The 20934-nt window shown below is 38.9% G+C and overlaps 1 protein-coding gene across 2 annotated transcripts in view; it reads left to right on the top strand.

The window, feature by feature from the left end:
- pwwp2b (PWWP domain containing 2B) overlaps positions 1–20934 on the top strand; it is a 43145-nt gene that overhangs the window by 2925 nt on the left and 19286 nt on the right. For both annotated transcript variants that reach the window (XM_060841945.1, XM_060841944.1), the window contains exon 3: positions 1183–2826. In XM_060841945.1, the coding sequence (XP_060697928.1) occupies positions 1183–2809 (1627 nt within the window). In that variant the 3' untranslated portion in view covers positions 2810–2826. The remainder of the gene's footprint in view (positions 1–1182; positions 2827–20934) is intronic.

The raw sequence follows: 20934 nt of genomic DNA, 5'->3' as shown, positions 1-20934 counted from the left end.
GTGAGTCTACTCAATTAAAATAAAATGCATGCCCTGAGTTCAGTCTCAATTTGTGTAGGGCTGATGTTGGCTTGAGTTACAATAAGAAAATGAACTGTTAGGTATTTAGAATGAGTTTCACTCATCAATATTATTGAGGATTCAATATTCAAACATTTATAGCTACTGGAGATGCTCAATGATATTTATTTTGACTTTAATACAGTCGTCCAAGATTTGTAGATGCATAATGGCCACTTGGATGGGTCATGGAATGTGTCCCCTCCCCCAACCTTCCCTGTTAATTTTGGCATGCAGGAAGAAGCTTGCTATTCAATTTTGTAAGATGTTCTGAATGTGACTTTTTAGTGATCATGCATAAATTTGAGGATGAGATAAGTCTAATTTCTCAAGTTCCTTTTTTCAAAATGTAAATTTAACTTAGTATCACTTCAAATCTCTTTCCCCCACCCACCCTCGTAATCCCCTTGACTTGATAACTCTTAAGATATTTATCATTTCTCCGATTTAAAAAAGTTTAGGTGTGTAAATCAGTAAAGAAACATTCTGATCAATCTTTTGAATTGTACGCTGACATCATTGTCCTAAGAAAATATTACAGACTTGTTCACAGTTGATATTTTGAACATGGTGCTTTTACTTGCAAATGCGATCTGATGTATGTTTAGATCAGCTTCCTCCCTGTCGTTTGCAGGAAATAGAGCATTGTCGAAGTTTAAAAACACCATTGCATTCTGTTGCTTTTTTAAAACTTTTATCACTTTGTTGGTCCTTGTAATAGACTGACCCTGCTTTTAAATAAAATGCCTTTTTTGTAGACACTTTAATCATGTGATAAGTATCTACATAGTTCTGCATGCCATCATATCATTGGTTTCAAATTTCTGAACTGCAACTATTTTCTGACTCTGCCCTTTTGTTAACTCCACAAAGGAACCTTTTATGCTAGACATTCAAGACCATTGGATACTGAAAATATGACATAGCTAGCTTCAGTGGTCAAATATGTTCAGCCAAATTTTCATCTTTTTGATTGTGATGATTAGATTTAAGTTCCAGTATTAAAAGCTATGATCTTACAAGTTGTGCACTACACTTTGCAAAACTGCATGAATTCTGATCAGAGTCAGAGTGGCTATTCATTTTGTGTTTTTTTTTCCCTAAATTATTTTTATTTGCCAGGTCTGGTTTGTATGGTGTTCTCCCAAGCCAGTTTGCCAAGCAAGAGGAGTTTGCTGCCAGTTCGTGTGCCAGTGACTTCCTTGATGGAAAAGAACAGGCAGTGCGTCAAACTGAGTCGCAGCTCTGCAACATGCAAGTTTCCAACACATTAGGCAGAGATCAAATTTCACCTATTCAGCCATTACCAGAAACTGTGCCTTGCTTTCCACCTTATTGTGAAGGTGTACCTCTACCACAGCCATTAGTATTGAGACAGACTTACAATCAATGGGTTCCCCAGCCACCACCTCGGACAATCAAGCGTACAAAAAGACGCCTGTCAAGGAATCGCGATCCTGGTAAGCTTATAATGAGCACCATCAGACTGCGACCAAGGCAGGTACTTTGTGAAAAGTGCAAAAACACACTAAATCAGGAGGAGGACGATGATGACAAAGATAGACACAACAGTAAGAATGAGAAAAAATCTAGCATGGAGGAAAATGAAAAGAGAAAACCTGAGGTAATGTGCTGTGAAAATAGGAAAATAAAAAAGGAAAAGAAAGATGATAAATTTTCTGGTGAGCTGGTACATCGAAGTCCTGTGATAAAAATATCATATAGCACTCCTCAAGGTAAGGGAAAAGTTGTAAAAATTCCCTCACGGGTACATGGTTCAGTTGAGCCCTTTTGTCCTAAAAGATTACTGCAAAATGAAAGTGTGGACCAGGACAAGAATGCAAATTGTGAGGAAATGGAGGTTCTTCCAGAAAAGTCATTCTCTAGTCCACCTGGAACCATTCCAAAGCTAAAACTGACTAGACCGTTGCATTCCAGCGCAGACATCCCACCACCTAGAATTAGGTTAAAACCTCATCGACTCAGTAATGGGGACAGTGTTGCAATTTATAAGGCTGAGCTTGTAGATAATGTAAATAGCAATGCACAGCCTAAAAGGAGATCAGATAATGGTACACTTCATTCTGAAGAATCTACAGGAAAGAGTTCAGTAGAGACGTCAGGGAGTTCTGGGGAGGAGGACCAATGGCGGTACAAGAGGAGTCGTCGAAGCAAAGATCAAGATGATCTGACTGTGTATTTAAGTTATAGGAAAAAAAGAGCAGATTCGTCTAGTTTATCGGTCTGTAGTAATGATAGTTTAGATGAATCGAAGTCTTCTAGTTCAGAGATGACTTCGCCAGAAGTATGTGATTTTGCACCTGGAGATGATGCTTCTGTGTCGTCGTCTTCCAAAGAAGAAAAGACAGTGCCTCCTTTAACTGTGAGACTTCACACCAAAACTGTAATGAAATGTGTAACAGCTGAAGGCAGGACTATATCTGTTGGAGATATAGTATGGGGGAAAATTCATGGCTTCCCCTGGTGGCCTGCCCGTGTTCTCAGCATTAGTATTAACAAGAAGGAAAATGGGGCTCCACAATGGCAGGAAGCCAGAGTGTCTTGGTTTGGATCACCTACAACATCGCTACTTTCTGTATCAAAAATCTCCCCATTTTTGGAATATTTTAAATTGAGGTTTAACAAAAAGAAAAAAGGAGTGTACCGCAGGGCGATTACTGAAGCTGCAAAGGCAGCTGATCACCTGACACCTGAAATTCGATCTCTTCTTTCACAATATGAAACTTAACTGAGCAGCAGCAACAGGTGAGTGACAAACAATTTTTTTATTGAATTTAATAATGTGGACTTCTGAGTAATTGTTTACACGCTTTAAAATTAAGCAAAACTGTTCACTCCAATATTATGGGAAATTGCTCCCTGTGAATCTGATGTATCAACTGACTCAAGTCTGCAGACTGAAAAGTATTGTGCAATACCTTTCTGGCAAAGAACATCCAGTCTCTAGCAATAACAAAATACCCTTTGGTCTATCAAGCCCTTGCCATATAACCATATAATCATGTCATGATTGGGTGCTGCCTACATCCCAACAGTTGTATGATTTCTTGGGAATTGATTACAGGTCTCAAGTGAAGACTTTTTGCTTTAAATACAAGAATGGGCCCTTTGTTCTATGGCTACCATCAGTACATGGTTTGCAGGTGGCGGGGGGATGGGGCCTCTTAACTGGCCCTCCATGGAGTAACCTGTGTGAATGATCCTATGTTAATAACCCCAAAGTCATGCATCTATAACGTGATAGCCTTTGTTTTAAAAATAATTAAGTTATTTAAGCTGGGAATCATTCTTGTGGTTTTGGCTCTTTTTCCAAAGCCCCTCAGTCAACAAACAAGAGGGCCAAAACTGGGTGCAGTATTCAGAATATATTTGAATGAAGGTCTTGTTTGAGACAAATGGTATGCTTCATTTTGTATTTGAATAGGTCGATTAATACAACTATCATTTTGGATATAGCTCTGTGGTATTGGTCATGGCCTTTTTTTATTAAGGATGAACTTAAACTCCAAGATGTTTATTTTAACTGATTATGTTTTGCATGAGGGATTTAGGTGTACTTGGAGCCCAAATACATAATTCTACACTTCATCTCCAATTAAATGCAATTTTATGCACTTTGGTATATTCAGGCCTTGATCTATTTAAAGATAGTACAGCCTTGCGTGGTGGAAAACAAAATTTAAATATTCATTGTCTGCCAATTTGCAGACCATTCCAGTACAAGCATTCGAACTACCTTAGATGAGGCGTTTTTTAAAAAAAAGAAGGATCATTTATCTTGGTAAGGGTACCGCTGATCATTAGTATCCTGAGCAGATCCACAGCCATTAATAACTTCCTGATGGGAAAGCAGCCAATAGTTGATCCATTTTAAATTTCAGCTGATTTCTGGAAGTTTCCGTCTGGTAGAATACGGTGATGAAGTACTAAGTTCTGATGTTCCTGCCTTGCAACCTTACTAACTACTTTTACATTTTAAAACAAAACCCAATTAATATAGGATTGGGTCTTTTTCTATCTGACTGAAGGAATCATGAGGCACTCTAAAATAAGTAATTATGTGACCCAGGTTAAACATTCAATTAATGGGCCTACAATGCCCTGCATCTCACCTAATTTGGTCATTCTTCCTAAAATTCAAACTTCAGTGGCCTGTAAAAAGCTGTGTGCAAGGAGTTGTATCGTGCATGTCCCATATATTTCCATCACACTTCTGGGAAGAGGACATTAAGAAAGAACGTGAACAATAATAGTGGGTATGGTAAAGCACTTGCAGCTTAAATAGTCAGAGGATTCTTAAAGAATGTACAGGACTGATTCAAAGATCTTTCAAAAAGGAGAGACTAAAATGGACTCAAGGTATGGAAATTGTTTTAAATTATTACCCTTCTATCAATCCTCACTCCAGAAATGTCGCTCTATAGCGAGCTATATTGTTGCATAGTAGGAGATTAAATGTAATTGGAATTTATAAGCATCTTACCAGCAACCCAGAAGTGTGATGGAAATAAATGGGACATGCACAATACAACTCCTTGCACACAGCTTTTTACAGGCCACTGAAGTTTGAATTTTAGGAAGAATGACCAAATTAGGTGAGATGCAGGGCATTGTAGGCCCATTAATTGAATGTTTAACCTGGGTCACATAATTACTTATTTTAGAGTGCCTCATGATTCCTTCAGTCAGATAGAAAAAGACCCAATCCTATATTAATTGGGTTTTGTTTTAAAATGTAAAAGTAGTTAGTAAGGTTGCAAGGCAGGAACATCAGAACTTAGTACTTCATCACCGTATTCTACCAGACGGAAACTTCCAGAAATCAGCTGAAATTTAAAATGGATCAACTATTGGCTGCTTTCCCATCAGGAAGTTATTAATGGCTGTGGATCTGCTCAGGATACTAATGATCAGCGGTACCCTTACCAAGATAAATGATCCTTCTTTTTTTTAAAAAACGCCTCATCTAAGGTAGTTCGAATGCTTGTACTGGAATGGTCTGCAAATTGGCAGACAATGAATATTTAAATTTTGTTTTCCACCACGCAAGGCTGGTAAGATGCTTATAAATTCCAATTACATTTAATCTCCTACTATGCAACAATATAGCTCGCTATAGAGCAACATTTCTGGAGTGAGGATTGATAGAAGGGTAATAATTTAAAACAATTTCCATACCTTGAGTCCATTTTAGTCTCTCCTTTTTGAAAGATCTTTGAATCAGTCCTGTACATTCTTTAAGAATCCTCTGACTATTTAAGCTGCAAGTGCTTTACCATACCCACTATTATTGTTCACGTTCTTTCTTAATGTCCTCTTAGCTGCTCTCATTTCTCTTATTTGCACATGGTATTTGATTACACAGTGAATTCTATTCTTGTTCTTATGCCTCAATAGGGTAGCACACTGGAAATAAAACGGTGCTATTTCCAGAGTCATCACACATTTCAAGATTTTCTAAAAGTATGCAGAATTGCCCAATTTATCTGTTGTTTGGACCAAGGTTGACACAGCACATAGCAAGATTCTGCGCAAATAAATTACAAATAGATTCTAGCATCAGGCAAACCATCTACATGTAATTCTACTAGTTAAAATCATAAACCCCCTTGTGTACACACCGTACCCTTTTTCTAAAAAACGATTTTTATAGTCAGAGAGACCGACCGAGAAAGCAGTTTCATGGTCTGTGCGCTGGGGTTCACTGAGATGTCATGTTCCTTGATCTTCCTTCTCGGGTACTTCTGCTAGCTTGACAGAGGCACAGAATCACTGGTTCACATTTTGAAGTCTCTAACTAATTGGTTATGAGCAGGAGATTTTCCTGCAGATAGGAGACCAGTTCCTTCCTTTCTGGAGATCCAATCGCAGTACACCAAAGCATTTACACCCATATGTTGATGCACTAACTGGGAGCCAATCATACAGTTGTTGGCAAACAGAAAGCCTTTGGTGCCAATAACTGGTGACCAAATTCTCCAGACCAATCAGCAACTTGTTCTGGTCGCTTACTCGCTCGCTCTCTCTTTGTTTATTGAAAACATAGAAAAATAACCGGAAACAATCTTTATTAACATTTACGCATCAACAAAAATATTTTCAAGTCTCTATTGTAATTTTACGTCCATGTCTTTTCCTTTTAAAACTCTTAATAATAGCATTTTGGTTAGTGTAGTTTTTAAAACTGACTTGTTTGTGCTTAGCATTAAATTTCTGCATAGTCTTGCCCAGTCTGATTCCAAATTGTCAGCTACTTCTATAAAATTAGCTTTCAAATAATATTTTGTGCATCTGATGACAAGTTACCTAATTGTGCCAAGCCAGATCTCCTCGATTTGATGACCAATGCACATTGCACTTTTGGTTTTGCCCAATTTGGTTCAGTCTTGAGAAGTGTGATACCAATGCACACTTAACGTTGTGGAATGTACAGGGCATTAATATTGGCTGTGCGATGCAGCATTAGAGTTCAAGTGAATTTTAATTCTCTTGTTTTTATTTGATGGGCCACAACAGTTGGAATACTTGTATGAAATTGATTTGCAATGAGGATTCTAACTTTTAGCACTGTACAGTTTAAAATTAATTTGCCATACTGAGGATTCCTGTTTCATGCCGTTTCATGTGCATTTAAGTTATGCTGTGATTTAACCCCTTTTGGACTAGTTCACTTCGATCCAGTATGGAATAGATGAATGCATTGAAAAAAGGTTTCTCTCCAGATGTTTATACAGCTACAAAGTAGTATATTATTTAACTGTGTTATTTAGCATCAGCAATTCTCTAGTTGACATACGTAATTTATGTAGCCAAATATTAATGGCTTTGTATCAAAATATGTAATTCTACAAATCATTATATTTTGATTAATAACATTGTATTTTAGATGTTTTTAAAACTTTATGGCTGCCATAAATATAATATTTAAGTGTGACATTTCCTCAGAACAAAGACAAGTTAGAAATATAATAAACTGAACAAATGAAAGTGCAAAAAGTAGGGAAAAAAGACCAGAGGTTTATGCGGTCGTGAAGGAAAAGAGAGATTAATTAGCAATGTGGTTATATGGTACGAAGTCAGGGGATTGCAACAGAACTTGTGGAGGGTTTTGTTTCTTGTTTTTGCACTTTGGGTTCCTGTAACTCATCCTTTATGTTTCTTTAATATAAAGCAGACTAGAAAGCTGAAGTAGTGAATCAATTAAAAAAAACTAAACAGGCGGTATCTGTAGAGAGAAGTAGATGCTCACTTATTTCCTTAGGTGCTGCCTGAGCTAAATATTTTCCGTATTTTTATCTTTGCTTTCATAGAATTTGGTTTTGGTCCATATAAATCCACGAATTTGACTTTTAAGCTGAAGTAACTTGAAATAGTTAGGCTCTTTAGTAAGAGAGCTAATATTTGTGCTTTGTAGTGACAATGCAGTGATCAATTCCACGTTTTGGGAAGGATACAATCTTTAGGGATTTAAAAGTCTGCTCTTGCCTATTTTTAGAGCATTGTCTCTAAATAGATTTTGATTATTTGATGTGGACCTCATCGGTTCAGTATTTTGATGTCTGGAGTCAGGACACTTGTAAATCCCAATATATTTCACCATATTAATGTTTCCTCATTTCTTATTCTTTCCTATTTGTTACTCTTAAATTAATTGTGTTCACTGACCAATAATAATGTTGGTATGGAGTCTGTCCTGCTTTGTTCTAAGATGTTTCTATCATATATTGTGTTAGGTAAGCCATTATACTAGAATTTTTAAAGTTAAACTTGGAAAGATAGCTCCTTTTTTTTGTGCTAACCATGTAAATGAGTGTACTGCCGACTGGAGGCATTAAGCACTAATGCCACATATCTTTCATTTTTGACATTCTTAACTCTGTGTGGCTAGCTGCCACATTTTCATGCAAGATAGCTGACCAGCTGTACAATTGGCTTTGCCTTGTGTCTGACTTTGTCAACAATTCATTAAAATCACTTTCTACATCCTGTTTACTTGGGGATGTCTGGATTTTGCAAAGATATATTATTCATTTCTGGAGCAACTACATTTTACTGAAGCTTTTCTCCATATGTAAACTTACATTTTGCTGACCTGGGGTGTCGATCAATTTAGTGTTGTAAACATTTGAAGAGGCAAGGATTGATGGATATACTTGGTTTGAGAGTCATTACTGAGATCTACTTTTCTTTGAAATTCAGTGGTTCATTTGAATTAGTGTGAAGATGACATCTTAAAATTTCACACAGCCGGAAATTCAGGAAGACTTGACAAGTCAGTTGGGTGGAGCAGTAGAATGTATATTTTCATGTGTGGGATATATGATATGATATTCGTAGCTTGAAAAAAAATGAGCTAACCCTCAAGGGAAAAATGTTGACTGTGAGGTGGATAAAGAATTATGGTTCACATTTCCCTGAAAGTGAGTTCAGATTGACAGGCTGTCTTTATTTTTATATGTAATGTTATTGAACAGTTATACAAAATTTCATTTAGCTACAGTTCAAGTATTCTGTGCAGTTTTATCATGCAAATCATAAAGTAAATCCATGTGACTAGCAATAATGGAAAACTTTAGTTCTGGAAAGATCCTTTAGGGAATTGATATAGTGGAGGAAGTTTTTTTGTGTATCCCTTTTTAAACTTTCATAACCAAACAGCATCTGAACAGGCTTTTGCCTCACTTTTGCACAACACAGGAATTAACAGGCGAGTGGCGCAACCATGGCTTATCAAATAAATTAGGGATTGTATGAGATCCATGGAGGCAACATATAAAACTGCCAGAAAAAAAAATTGGGTTTTTGTTCTCTTCTGCAGAAGAGAACACAAGTTTGATCACAAGGGGGAACATAGAATGAGTGAAATTGCAGGGAACATAGAGACTTTTACTGTCAGTTTCCATAAATATGTGAAATGATAAAGATTAGTGAATGTAGATCCCTTGCAGTCAGAAACTGGTGAAATTATAAGGGGGCATAGAGAAATGGCAAAAGAATTGAATGCAAACTTTCTGTTCTGTCCTTACAAAAGGTTGCACAAATAATTTTCCAGGAATGTTAGAAAACCAGGGATCTAGAGAGAGAGCCTAATTGAAGGAAATTGGTGTTAGTAAGAAAATGGTTCTGAGGCAATGAATGGGGTTAAAGCCTGACTATTCACCAGAGCCTGATAACATACATCCCAGAATACTAAAGGAAATGGCCATTGAAATATTGAATGCATTGGTGGTCATCCTGGAACAGTTCCTACAGACAATAGGAACAATATATTGGCACAAAACGAGAATTGGTTGACCGACAAGAATCAGAATGGGAATAAATATATCGTTTCCTGAGTGGCAGGGAGGGACTATAATGGTGGGTATTGCAAGGTTGAATGCTTCAGCCCCAGCTCTCTCTACTCATTCCCAACACTTCGGCCAATATTTTGATCATTTGAAAAGGTACCTCTGATAAATATAGTGTATCCTCTTGAAAATGTCTGTTTCATGAAGTATAAGCAAATTCTCTACCTTTTTGTGAATTTTGGTTTGGCAAATTAAATATGGTCACTGTTTCTGCATATCACACGTGATTGACTACAGAGTAAACTGTTTTGCACAACTAAATAACTCTTGGTTAATGTCTGCAGTGAGATCAAATTTTATTCTAGCTGGAAACTTTCGAACTATATTTTTAATTTTTTTTTTGTTTTGATATTATTGTTAATCATCAAGTTTCTACTTTTTTGCTGGAGAAGTAGACTGGAAACCTTGGTCATGCATTACCTGTCTCCTTTCTGTTTGTGCAGACCAGGGATAACTATTAAATCCTTGGATGATTTTAGGTAGTGCAAGGAGCATTGCAATTGGCTGTAGAATCTCCTAGTATAAGACTTTAGGAGAAAGACATTTATGGTTCAAGTGGGTGGGAGGGTACGAAGGTTACCATTGGGGTGCATATACTTTAAATATTATAGCTTTGTGGACAGCTTTCTCTGCGTCTTCTGTCCAATTGCAGCATTCAACTGTCAACAATCCTAATGTTACTTTTTTCAATTTTTTCCAAATATTTCCAAGATTACAAAATCCTAATAATTGTTAAATTTAATCTTATAATCTGTGCCAACCTGCCTCACCTCTTTTACAGAAGATCTGCTGTATCGATAGAATAGAAGAATGGGTAGAAGAAAGAAGCGGCGAAACATATAATTGTATCTGATAGGCAACGATCATAAGACTGACTCTTTAATTCAGTTTTTAATTTGAAATGACTGAAAGTTTGCATGGAACGAGTTTGATCAACTGACTTTTTAAGAAAGCAAAACTGTAGTTGCAAGGGAAAATATGAACCTTGAGTAAGTGGGGTTTCCTGATTTGAACTACTCGCTTGTCAATCTTGTTGAAGAGGGTGTGGAGTTTATGAAATTACCAAAAGCTACTTGGTTTGGATTGAATTTATTAACAATTCAGTTTACAGGTAATGACTGGTTTAGATACCTAAAGCCTTTGCAGTTCATAACTTGAAGATGAAAGTGTCTTCCAGTCTCCCTTTTTAAAATTGTCTCTTGCTGAATGTTTGTTTATTTCTGGATCAATGTAGTTTGGCAACAGCTTTGTTGAGACATTCAAGTCTCTTGTATTTGTACAATTTTTGAACAATCTTATTTATTTTTTCTAAAAGTATTTTTATGCACGGGAGCATGGCTGGCAAGATCAGCATTTCTTTTTGCTCATGCTTAATTGTCCTTGAGAAAGTAATGGTGAGCTTTGAGCCACTGCAGTCCATCTTGTGTAGGTACTTCTACAGTGTCATTAGGAAGAGAATTTGACTCAGCGACAATGAAGAATCAATGAGCTAGTTCTAAGTTAAGATGGTGTATGACTTGGAGTGTGTGTGTCTGACAGTCAAGGCTGACACTTCAGTCAATATGCAAACTTTTTTTTTGTTTAGGGATACCCAGGAAAGGTATATCACCTACAAAAATCTGTGGATGTTGGGTCAATTTGAGCCTTTAGTTAGGTAACAGTGCCTCTGGAGAAGTTAGGAGCTTGGGTTTTCAAAAAATAAATTGAGGTCCGAATCAGTTATGATCTGATTGAGTTGTTTTGGGGTATCTATCAACACTACTCTGGAGAACTCATTCCAGTGGTGTCTCTTAGGATGCACCAAGTCCCATGGAAGGTTAGCCATACCAACAAACTCCAGCATCCTTATTGAAGTTAACTCTACCATGGTACCACCCAGATCATTTAAAGTTGGCTCCACTGGTCTGGGCACTGTATCCCCATGCTAGTACTTGGCCTCCAAAGCACATTCTGATTCCAGAAAGTTAAGGTTTGCACCTGATCTTGAGAACAAAAAAAACATTTTAAAGATATGTTTGAGGGCCTCGTTGACAAGTTGACAGAGACAAGGAATACGCCACAAACCATTCACTTTAGTAGCTCATCATCCAACAAGCAATAGCACAGTCAGGAACACTACCTCACAAACTCTGCCAAAAATGACAGGCAGAATGAGAGAGGGTGAACCTTCCTCCTTGGGGAAACTGTTACACCTCTGTACAAAGAGCTGTGGCTCCAGGATGGAGCTTGCTGAATCACCTGAGGACTCCAATCAGGAAGGCTGGCTCATTTTGATGGACTGAAGAGGGGTGACCTAAATAAATGTAGGAATTGGTTTGAAGGGGTTGAATTGTCCTCTCCTTTCATTATTTTACAGCATCTCTACCAGCTGGAATTTTAAAATTTAAAATAGCTAGTGTAATAGTGAGAGTGTGCTGCATTGTCAAATTTGGGCTTGTGGCTTAAGTGTTTAAAGTTAGCCCTGATCTTCCTATTTTGCTGGACAGGATTTTCCATGGGACAGGGAGTTCTTCTGGTTTTATGGTCAACTTCCAATCTTCATTTCAATAGATCAAATACGGATTAAGCAGCAGTTCATCTGATTTGATGTTTGTCACATGCTGGTTTCACCATTTTTTCTGAAAGTAATTTTATTTCTGAGTAATCAGTTTACATGATTTTTTATATATAATATAAATAATCCTCAGTTTCCCTCCATATGCAAACACTGGGGCTAATTTGGCTGTAGCATTTTTCTAACAATGGTGCTTGGAACATCCTGAGCAGGTCTTTTAAAAGACCGTGACTGTTCACGTGTTTGTGGGAAGTGATGGTTTATAATAATTTTCCCCTGGAGGTAGCATTATAGACTTCTGTCTCGATTAGACAAGTTTATATCTGTTGAGAAGAGCTGATGTGAGAACTTATTGAGAATGGTGTGATTGACCCCTGCTAACTCGGTTTTTAATTTTCTGATGTTGGCTTGGAAGGAAAAATAATTAAATGTTCCTTTTGTTTTCTGTTGAAGTATTTACACTAGCCATATTTAAACACATGAGAACTAGATTTTATATGTTGGACATAAAGTAGGTCATTTTGATTATATGCGATGGATGATTGAATAAATGTTACAACATCAATTATTGAAGTCCCCTTGGTATGAAATTTAAATGAATGTTTGCTATTGCTGACAATCTGTTGCCTTACTGAACTTTTATTTTGATCTTGAGCCTTTTTGTACTTTATATTAGTAGTGATCTATCAAAATAAATAACTACTTTATTCCAACTGTAAGGGCTTAATTCATTTACTCCAGTTTTCTGTCATTGTTTAAACTGAGCACTTCCTTACATTAAAAAACATCCAAGCATTTAGGATTAAGTTTATCACTGATACTGCTATGAATCATTTCTCTATTTGGGCATAGTACGAAGATGGCTCTGATTTGAACACTGTTATCACTTTAGTATGACTTCACCTGACCTGTGCTTTTCTGTTTGTGTATTTTTTTTTGATAACTGGATGCATTCAAGTACAATAATTTGGGGATAGAAATTTAAAAGTCTTGGACTAAAATTATTATTTTATAATGTTTGTGAAAATAAATGAGAAGTAATTAGATTATTTACAGTGTGGAAGCAGGCCCTTCGGCCCAACAAGTCCACACCAACCCGCCGAAGTGCAACCCACCCATACCCCTAACCTAACACTACGGGCAATTTAGCATGGCCAATCCACCTGACCCGCACATCTTTGGACTGTGGGAGGAAACCGGAGCACCTGGAGGAAAGCCACGCAGACACGGGAAGAACATGCAAACTCCACACAGACAGTTGCCTGAGGCAGGAATTGAACTCAGGTCTCAGGCGCTGTGAGGCAGCAGTGCTAACCACTGTGCCATTGTGCCGCCCAAAAGTAATGGTGGTGAATATCAAGCTTTGGGTTTTAAAAGCCCAAGGATCCTAGGTGTGAGATAAATTTAAGGGATACATTTAGTAGCAGTCTGGAGAACCAAAGGATGAAGTTAAGATTATTTATGGGAATAATATGACTGGTTAAGAGTTTTTTTTCTTAGAAAGAACACCTATTTAAAACATTTTAGGAAGATCGCTGAAATAGTTGTATGGCTATTTGACTGAAGGTGCCTTTAACAATAAATGTAGAAGCTGTTTTAATCTCAGACTGACTTCATTTTCTGATCGTTTAGACTAATCTGTAGTGCAGAATCTTAATGAAGCATCGTATTTCAGTGCAAAAGTGTTAATGTATCTCTAGTTGCAGCAGAATGAACAGATTTCGAAGAACATAAGAAATCTGCTGAAGATTTGTTTTCCCCTACAATGTGCCTGAAGAGCTTTCTTGGCAGTGGCCATCTCTGAAGTGCTTCATTGCAGGCAAAGTATTGCATTGGCATTTGAATGAACTGTCAAAAATTTAATTTTTGCCATTTAGTTTTTAAGGATTAGAAAATAACTGCATTTTGAAGGGTTTTCTTTAAGGAGTTTTGATCTCGTGGGGATCAAAATGTGATTAGTTAGACTATGAAATATTCAAAATGTTTCTTTCAAATGATTTCTTCATTCAAGTCATTTTTGTGAATTACATTCAGTGCTCTCCACAGAGACCCCTGAATAGTCAGCGGGAAATTGACAAACAAATTTATAAGGAGATCTCTGTTATCAGTAAGAATGCTAGGGTGGTTATGGTAGAGGATTTTAAGTTTCTGAAGACTGGGACTGCTACAGTGTTAAGGGCTTGGAAGGAGAGGAATTTGTTAAATGTGTACAAGAAAATTTTATGATTCAATATGTGGATGTACCTATTAGAGAGAGTGCAAAACTTGACCACCTCTTGGGAAATGAGGTAGGGCAGGTGACTGAGTTGGCAGTGAGGGAGCACTTTGGACCCAGCAACCATAAGTCTATTAGTTTTAAGATATTGATGGAAAAGGGTAGACAACATCTAAAAGTTGAAGTTCTAAATTGGAAGAAAGAGACTTTTGACAGTATTAGGCAAGAATTTTGATGTGGATGTTCTCGGGTAAAGGTACAGTTGGAAAATGGAAAGCCTTCAAAAATAAGATAACGAGAGTCCAGAGACACTATATTCCTGTTAGGGTGAAGGGCAAGGATGATAGCTATAGGGAAGACTGGATAACTAGAGATATTGAGATTTTGGTCAAAATAAGAAGGAAGCATATGTCAGGTACAGACAGCAGAAATTGAATGATTCCTAAGAACAGTATAAAGGCAATAGGAATACACTTGAGACGGAAATCAGGAAGTCAAAAAAGGGACATGAGATCGCTTTGGCAAATAGAGTTAAAGAGAATCCAAAGGGTTCTGCAAATACATTAAGGCCAAAAGGGTAGCTAGGGAGATCGGCAAGACCACCTATGTGTGGAACCACGGGAGATGGGACATGCTAAATGAGTAACTTGTCTCAGTGTTTACAGTGGAGAAGGATATGGAAGACCGATAACATGGGAAACAAATAGTAACCTCTTGAAAAATGTCCATATGACAGAAAAGGTGTTGTTGGGCATCTTAAAATCCATAAAAATGGATAAAACCCCAGGACCTGATCAGTTGTATCCTTGAACTCTATGGGAAACGATTGCTGGGCCCCTTGCTGAGATATTTGTATCATCAATAGCCACAGGTGAGGTGCCAGAAGACTGGAGGTTGGCTAATGTGTTCCTATTATTTAAGAAAGGTGGCAAGAAAAGCCAGGGCACTATAGACTGGTGAGCCTGATATCAGTGGTGAGCGTGTTGTGTTGTTGGAAGAAATCCTGAGGGACAGGATTTACATGAATTTAGAAAGGCAAAGACTAGTTTGGAATAGTCAGCATGGCTTTGTGTGTGGGAAATCATGTCTCTCGAACTTGATTGAATCTTTTGAAGAGCTAACAGTGGATTGATGAAGGCAGAGCGGTGGGTGTTATCCATAAGGACTTCAGTAAGGTATTCAACAAGGTTCCTTATAGTAGACTGGTTAGCAAAGTTAGATCACATGGAATAGAGGCGAACTAGTCGTCTGGATGCAGGACCTGCTGGAAGGTAGAAGACAGACTGACCCGTGCTGTGCCACAAAGATTGGTGCTGGGTTCACTGCTTTGAGATTATATAAATGATTTAGCTGTGTAAGTTTTCAGGTGACATCAAAATTGGACGTGTAGTGGACAGCGAAGGAGGTTACCTCCAAGTACAACCAGATCTTGATGAAATGGGCCAGTGGCCAAGGAGTAGCAGGTGGAGTTTAATTAAAATAAAAGCAAGGTGCTTCATTTTGGAAAAGCAAATCTGGGCAGGATTTATGAATTTAATAGTGAGGTCTGGGTAGTGTTGCTGAACCAAGAGGTTTATAGTTCCTTGAAAGTGGACTCCGATAGATAGGATAGTGGAGAAAACGTTTGGCATGCTTTCCTTTTATTCGTCAGTGCATTGAATATAGGAGTTGGGAGGTTATGTTGAGCTGTACAGGACATTGGTTAGGTCACTTTTGGAATACTGCATGCAATTCTGTTCTCCTGGCTATAGGAAAAATGTTGTGAAACTTGAAAGAGTTCAGAAAGATGTACAAGGATGTTGCTTGGATTGGAGGGTTTGAGCTATAGAGAGACTGATAATTTCCCTGGAGCATCAGAGGCTGAGGAGTGATCTTAGAGGTTTATAAAATTGAGGTGCGTGGACAATATAAATAGGTAAGGTATTTTCCCTGAGATGGGGGGAGTCCAAAACTAAAGGGCATAGGTTTAAGGTGAGAGGGAAAAGATGTAAAAGGGACCTAAGGGGCAATTTTTTAGTACAGTGGCTGGTGCATATATGGAACAAGCTGTCAGGAAATTGGTAGAGGCTGGTACAATTACAACATTTTAAAAGGCATGAATAGGAAGGGTTTAAAGGGATAGGGGCCAAATGCTGGCAAGTGGTACTAGATTTATTTAGGATATCTGATCCGCAGGGATGAGCGGGACTGAAGGTCTGTTTTCATGCTGTATATAAATGACTCTATGCTGAAAGTCCTTCGTGGCAAATGCTGATATTTAATACTGGAAACAGCATTGTGATTTAGTGGCATAATCAAAAGTAGATAGTATGGTACAGAAGACATTAGCGGTGACTAAAAGCATAGAGTTTATTTTTAAATAGTATCCTTAAATATTGATAAGCAGTGGAATTGATGGGAACTAATGTAGGGTGAAGAATGCTAAAGATACAACCTCCGAAGATGGGGGAAAGACAAGGGATTGCAAAGAGAAGGTTGATCTCAGTCATTTTTGGAATGGAGAAATTTAAGATAGTAGAAAGTTGCACAGAGTCTGAAGGTTAACATTCACAAGGTGGTTTTACATACTGGAGGAATACTGTTTTTTAAATTTTATGAACTAGGATACAGGATTGGCAAGGTAGATGAAATGTGGGATAAACGTAAGCAGTTTTAGATGATTTGAAGCATGAAAGATGGAATGTGACGTTAGAGGAGTTGAATAGTGGTCAGGTTGTTATGATGAGATGAGAAACGGTGAATTAGTGACCTTTCTAAACGCCCTCCCATTGCATCAATTTTTTTTAAAGCATGTGGCTATCAAGCTTCAATTATAACATAGGACTAACTAAAATTGAGCAATTACAAGGTTTTGTTGAGTGAAAGAAAGGAGATTTTTATTGCTTTCTAATCTCAAAAAGGGAGAACATGTTAAAGATGTGACATCAAATGCAAGATAGAAGTTTTAAACGGGTGTTCAATCACAGAGATGTACAGCATGGAAACAGACCCTTCAGTGCAACTCATCCATGCCGACCAGATATCCTAAGCTCATCTAGTCCCATTTGCTAGCACTTGGCCCATATCCCCTAAACCCTCCCTATTCATATATCTAATCAGATGCCTTTTAAATGTTGTAATTGTACCACCCTCCACTATTTTCTTTTGCAGCTCATTCTGCGCACACACCACCCACTGCATGAAAACGTTGCCCCTTGGGTCCCTTTTAAACCTTTTTCTTCTTGTACTAAACATTTCCCCACCTCAGGGAAAGGACCTTGTCTATTTATCCGGTCCATGTCCTTCATGATTTTATAAACCTCGAGAAGGTCACCCCTTTACCTCCAATGCACCAGGGAAAACAGCTGCAGCCTATCCAGCATTTTCTTGTAGTTCAAGCCCTCACAACATCCTTGTAAATCTTTTCTGAACCCCTTGAAATTTTAGATTTTTAACTGATGTTGCAATTGTTCAATTATTGATGTTGACAAAGTTTATAAAAATCTTTTAAGGTATTGATGAGTGGTTCTTTCCCCAACTTGCTTTTCTGCCCAGGTTTTGCATTCTGAGAGACTTGAAAAACTGAGAGGGTAGAGAGAGTGAGACTTAGACCTCTTGTTATAAATCCATTTTTTCTTCTCTGCTTATCTACCAGGTAACCATTAAAATACAATAATCTCACTGGTGTCTACCACAGATAGCAGGGACAAAATGTCAGTTACCTCAGTCTTCCATTTGTGTGGGAAATGCAAGATGCAGCTGCTACAAAATGAATGTGTGCCTTATTAAAACTGAATGGCACAAACCAATGGTTCCCATTTAAATCTGGGAATTCTTATTGTGAGCAGATAGAATAGCTTCAAAATCAGTCTTGGATTAGTTTTAATCACACTTTAAAAAAAAGACTGCAAGAATCCTACCCATACAATGCTTACAATCACACAGGAATTTATTGATGTGGATTTATCTAAAGATCAGAGCAAGTAGTCAGCCTGCTCTGTTTCAACTTCTAGATATTAATGACCTTGTGAGAATAGGAAGTACCATAGCCAAATTTGCAGATGGCATCAAAGTAGATAGGAAACTTAGTTGCAATGAAGAAATAACTAATTTTCAAGTAGATATGGATACGTTAGGTGAATGTGCCAAAATTTGCCATAGTTTAACATGAATTAACTTTGAGGGCGTCAGAGTGCTTTGGTGCAGAGTGATCCCTGCATGTCCTTATGCATGTACAGTTTGCAGGTACAGCAAGTAATAAAGGCAAATAAAATTTTGGCATTTATTATTAAAGGAATAGAGGTATGAGGGGAGGAAAATGTTGCTGTAACTGTACACCACATTAGTGAGATGGTACCTGGAGTATTGCATACAATTTTGGTTTACATTCTTAAGGGGGTGGGTGAAGGAAGGTAGAGAATGAGGTAGTGTTGGATGCAGTTCAGATGAGGTTCTCTGGATTTGATTCCAGAGATTAGGGGTTTGCCTTATGAAGACAGATTGACCGACCAGTTTGGGCCTGTACTGTCTGGAGTTTAGCATCTTATACACCTCCATTAGATTCATCTCCCATTCTTCTAAAGGGAATTAACAAAGTGGACATATGAGAGAACATCCTTGTTATGTTGACACTGTCCTGCTCCCCCTTGGTCCAGGAACTCCTCACATACATTCGGGACACCACCCATACCCTCCATAACTTTCATTTCCCCGGACGCTGACACCCCATCATGATGGGAGCATACCCATCTGCCATGGGGAAAGCCTCCGAGCCCTCCGTTTTTTTTTCTTTCCTGCCTACCCAACCAGTACCCCTCCATTGACACTTTTTTTTTTGATTGGTGAAACTCGTCCTCACCCTCAACAACTTCTCCTTTAAGTATTCCACTTCCTTCACACCAAAGGGATAGCCGTGGGCTCCAGCTATGCTTGCCTTTTTGTTGAATACATGGAACTGTCCATTTTCCGCAGTTACACTGGCACTACTTGTACCTCCATTACATTGACTGTATCTGTGTCACCTCGTGCTCCCATGAGGGGGTTGACCAGTTCATCAACTTCACTAATACCTTCTACCCTGACCTCCAGTTCACCTGGACCATCTCGATATCTCCCTCCCCTTCCTGCTCCTCTCCATCTCCATTTCCAGCGACCAAGTCAATACGGACATCTATTTCAAACACACCGTCTTCCACAGTGAGCTGAAGTAAACCTGCATCCAACACACCCACCCTCCCCCCACCTCGCTATCCCTTACTCCCAATTTCTCAGCCTGTGCCATATCTGCTCCCAGGAGGAACAATTCCGCTCCAGGACATCCCTGATGGCCTCCTATTTCAAGGACCGCAATTTCATGATCTATGTGATCTCCTCAACTTACTGTACCTCTGCCCTTGAATCCCACCCCTCCAACCGCAACAAGGATAGAACACCCTGTTCCTCACCTTCCACCCCACTAATCTCCAGATACAGCGCATTATCCTTTGCAGTTTCCACCATCTACAATCAGACCCCACCGCCAGAGATATATTTCCCTGACCACTCCAATCTGCATTCTGCAGAGACCATTCCCTCTGCGACTCCCTCGTTGGGGAGAAAGTGAGGTCTGCAGATGCTGGAGATCAGCTGAAAATGTGTTGCTGAAAAAGCGCAGCAGGTCAGGCAGCATCCAGGGAACAGGAGATTCGACGTTTCAGGCATAAGCCCTGAAGAAGGGCTTATGCCCGAAACGTCGAATGTCCTGTTCCATGGATGCTGCCTGACTCCCTCGTTGGGTCCTCCACCAAAGCCAACCCACCCTCCACTCCAGGCACTTTCCCTTGCCTCTGTGAAAAGATACAAAACCTATGTTCACACCTTGTCCCCTCGCCTCTATCTAAGGCCCCAAAGAATCCTTCCACATCCAGCAGAGATTTTCCTACATATCCAAACACCTCATCGACTATGTCTGTTGCTTTTGATGTGGTCTCCTCTGCATTGGGGAGACAGGACGCCAACTTGCAGAATGTTTCCAGAAACAGGTCTGAAACACACGCATCAAACAACCCCGCTGTCCTGTGTGGCTGGCCACTTCAACTCCCCCCTCCCACCCCGCCAATGACATGCAAGTTCTGGGCTGCCTCTGCTGCCAAAGCTAAGCCACCTGACGTCTAGAGGAAGAATGCCTCATCTTCCACCTTGGGGCCCTCCAACCACACGGCATTAACGTCAACGCGACCAGTTTCAATCTTTGAACTGAGCACAGCCCACTCTAACTTCTCCCACCTGTCTATCTACCTTCCCATCTATCTGCTCCACCCTCACCTCCAAACTACCACTATCACCAAATCTCCCCTCAACCAGAATCAACCAGTCGCTTTCCTGGATACCTTTCCCCTCACCCTCCTTTTTATGTCCGAAGCATAGACTCTCTTGCCTTGGATGCTGCTGAACTGCTGTGCTTTTCCAGCAGCACTTTTTTTTTCCCCTCCACTGTTCCCTCATGTAGGAAATCTTGAGTAAGAGGCCATAGTTTAAAATAAGGGGTAGTAGATTTGAATCAGATAAGAAATTACGATTTCTCTGAAAAGATTGAGTGTCTGTGGAAATCACTACCCCAGAGTGCAGTAGATGCTGGGACATTTAAGGAGGAGATGGATGTTTTTAATTGGTAATGGGTTACAGGGTTATGGGGAGTGGGCAGGAAAACGGAGTTGAAGCTGAGATGGGATTAGCCACAATCGTATTAAATAGTGATGCAAGCTCAAGAGACTGAATTG

Source organism: Hemiscyllium ocellatum, chromosome 22 (assembly GCF_020745735.1).
Source record: "Hemiscyllium ocellatum isolate sHemOce1 chromosome 22, sHemOce1.pat.X.cur, whole genome shotgun sequence".
In the NCBI taxonomy this organism is placed as follows: Eukaryota; Metazoa; Chordata; class Chondrichthyes; order Orectolobiformes; family Hemiscylliidae; genus Hemiscyllium; species Hemiscyllium ocellatum.
The sequence above is the reverse complement of the archived record's forward strand: the minus strand, read 5'-3'. Positions and strand labels throughout refer to the sequence as shown.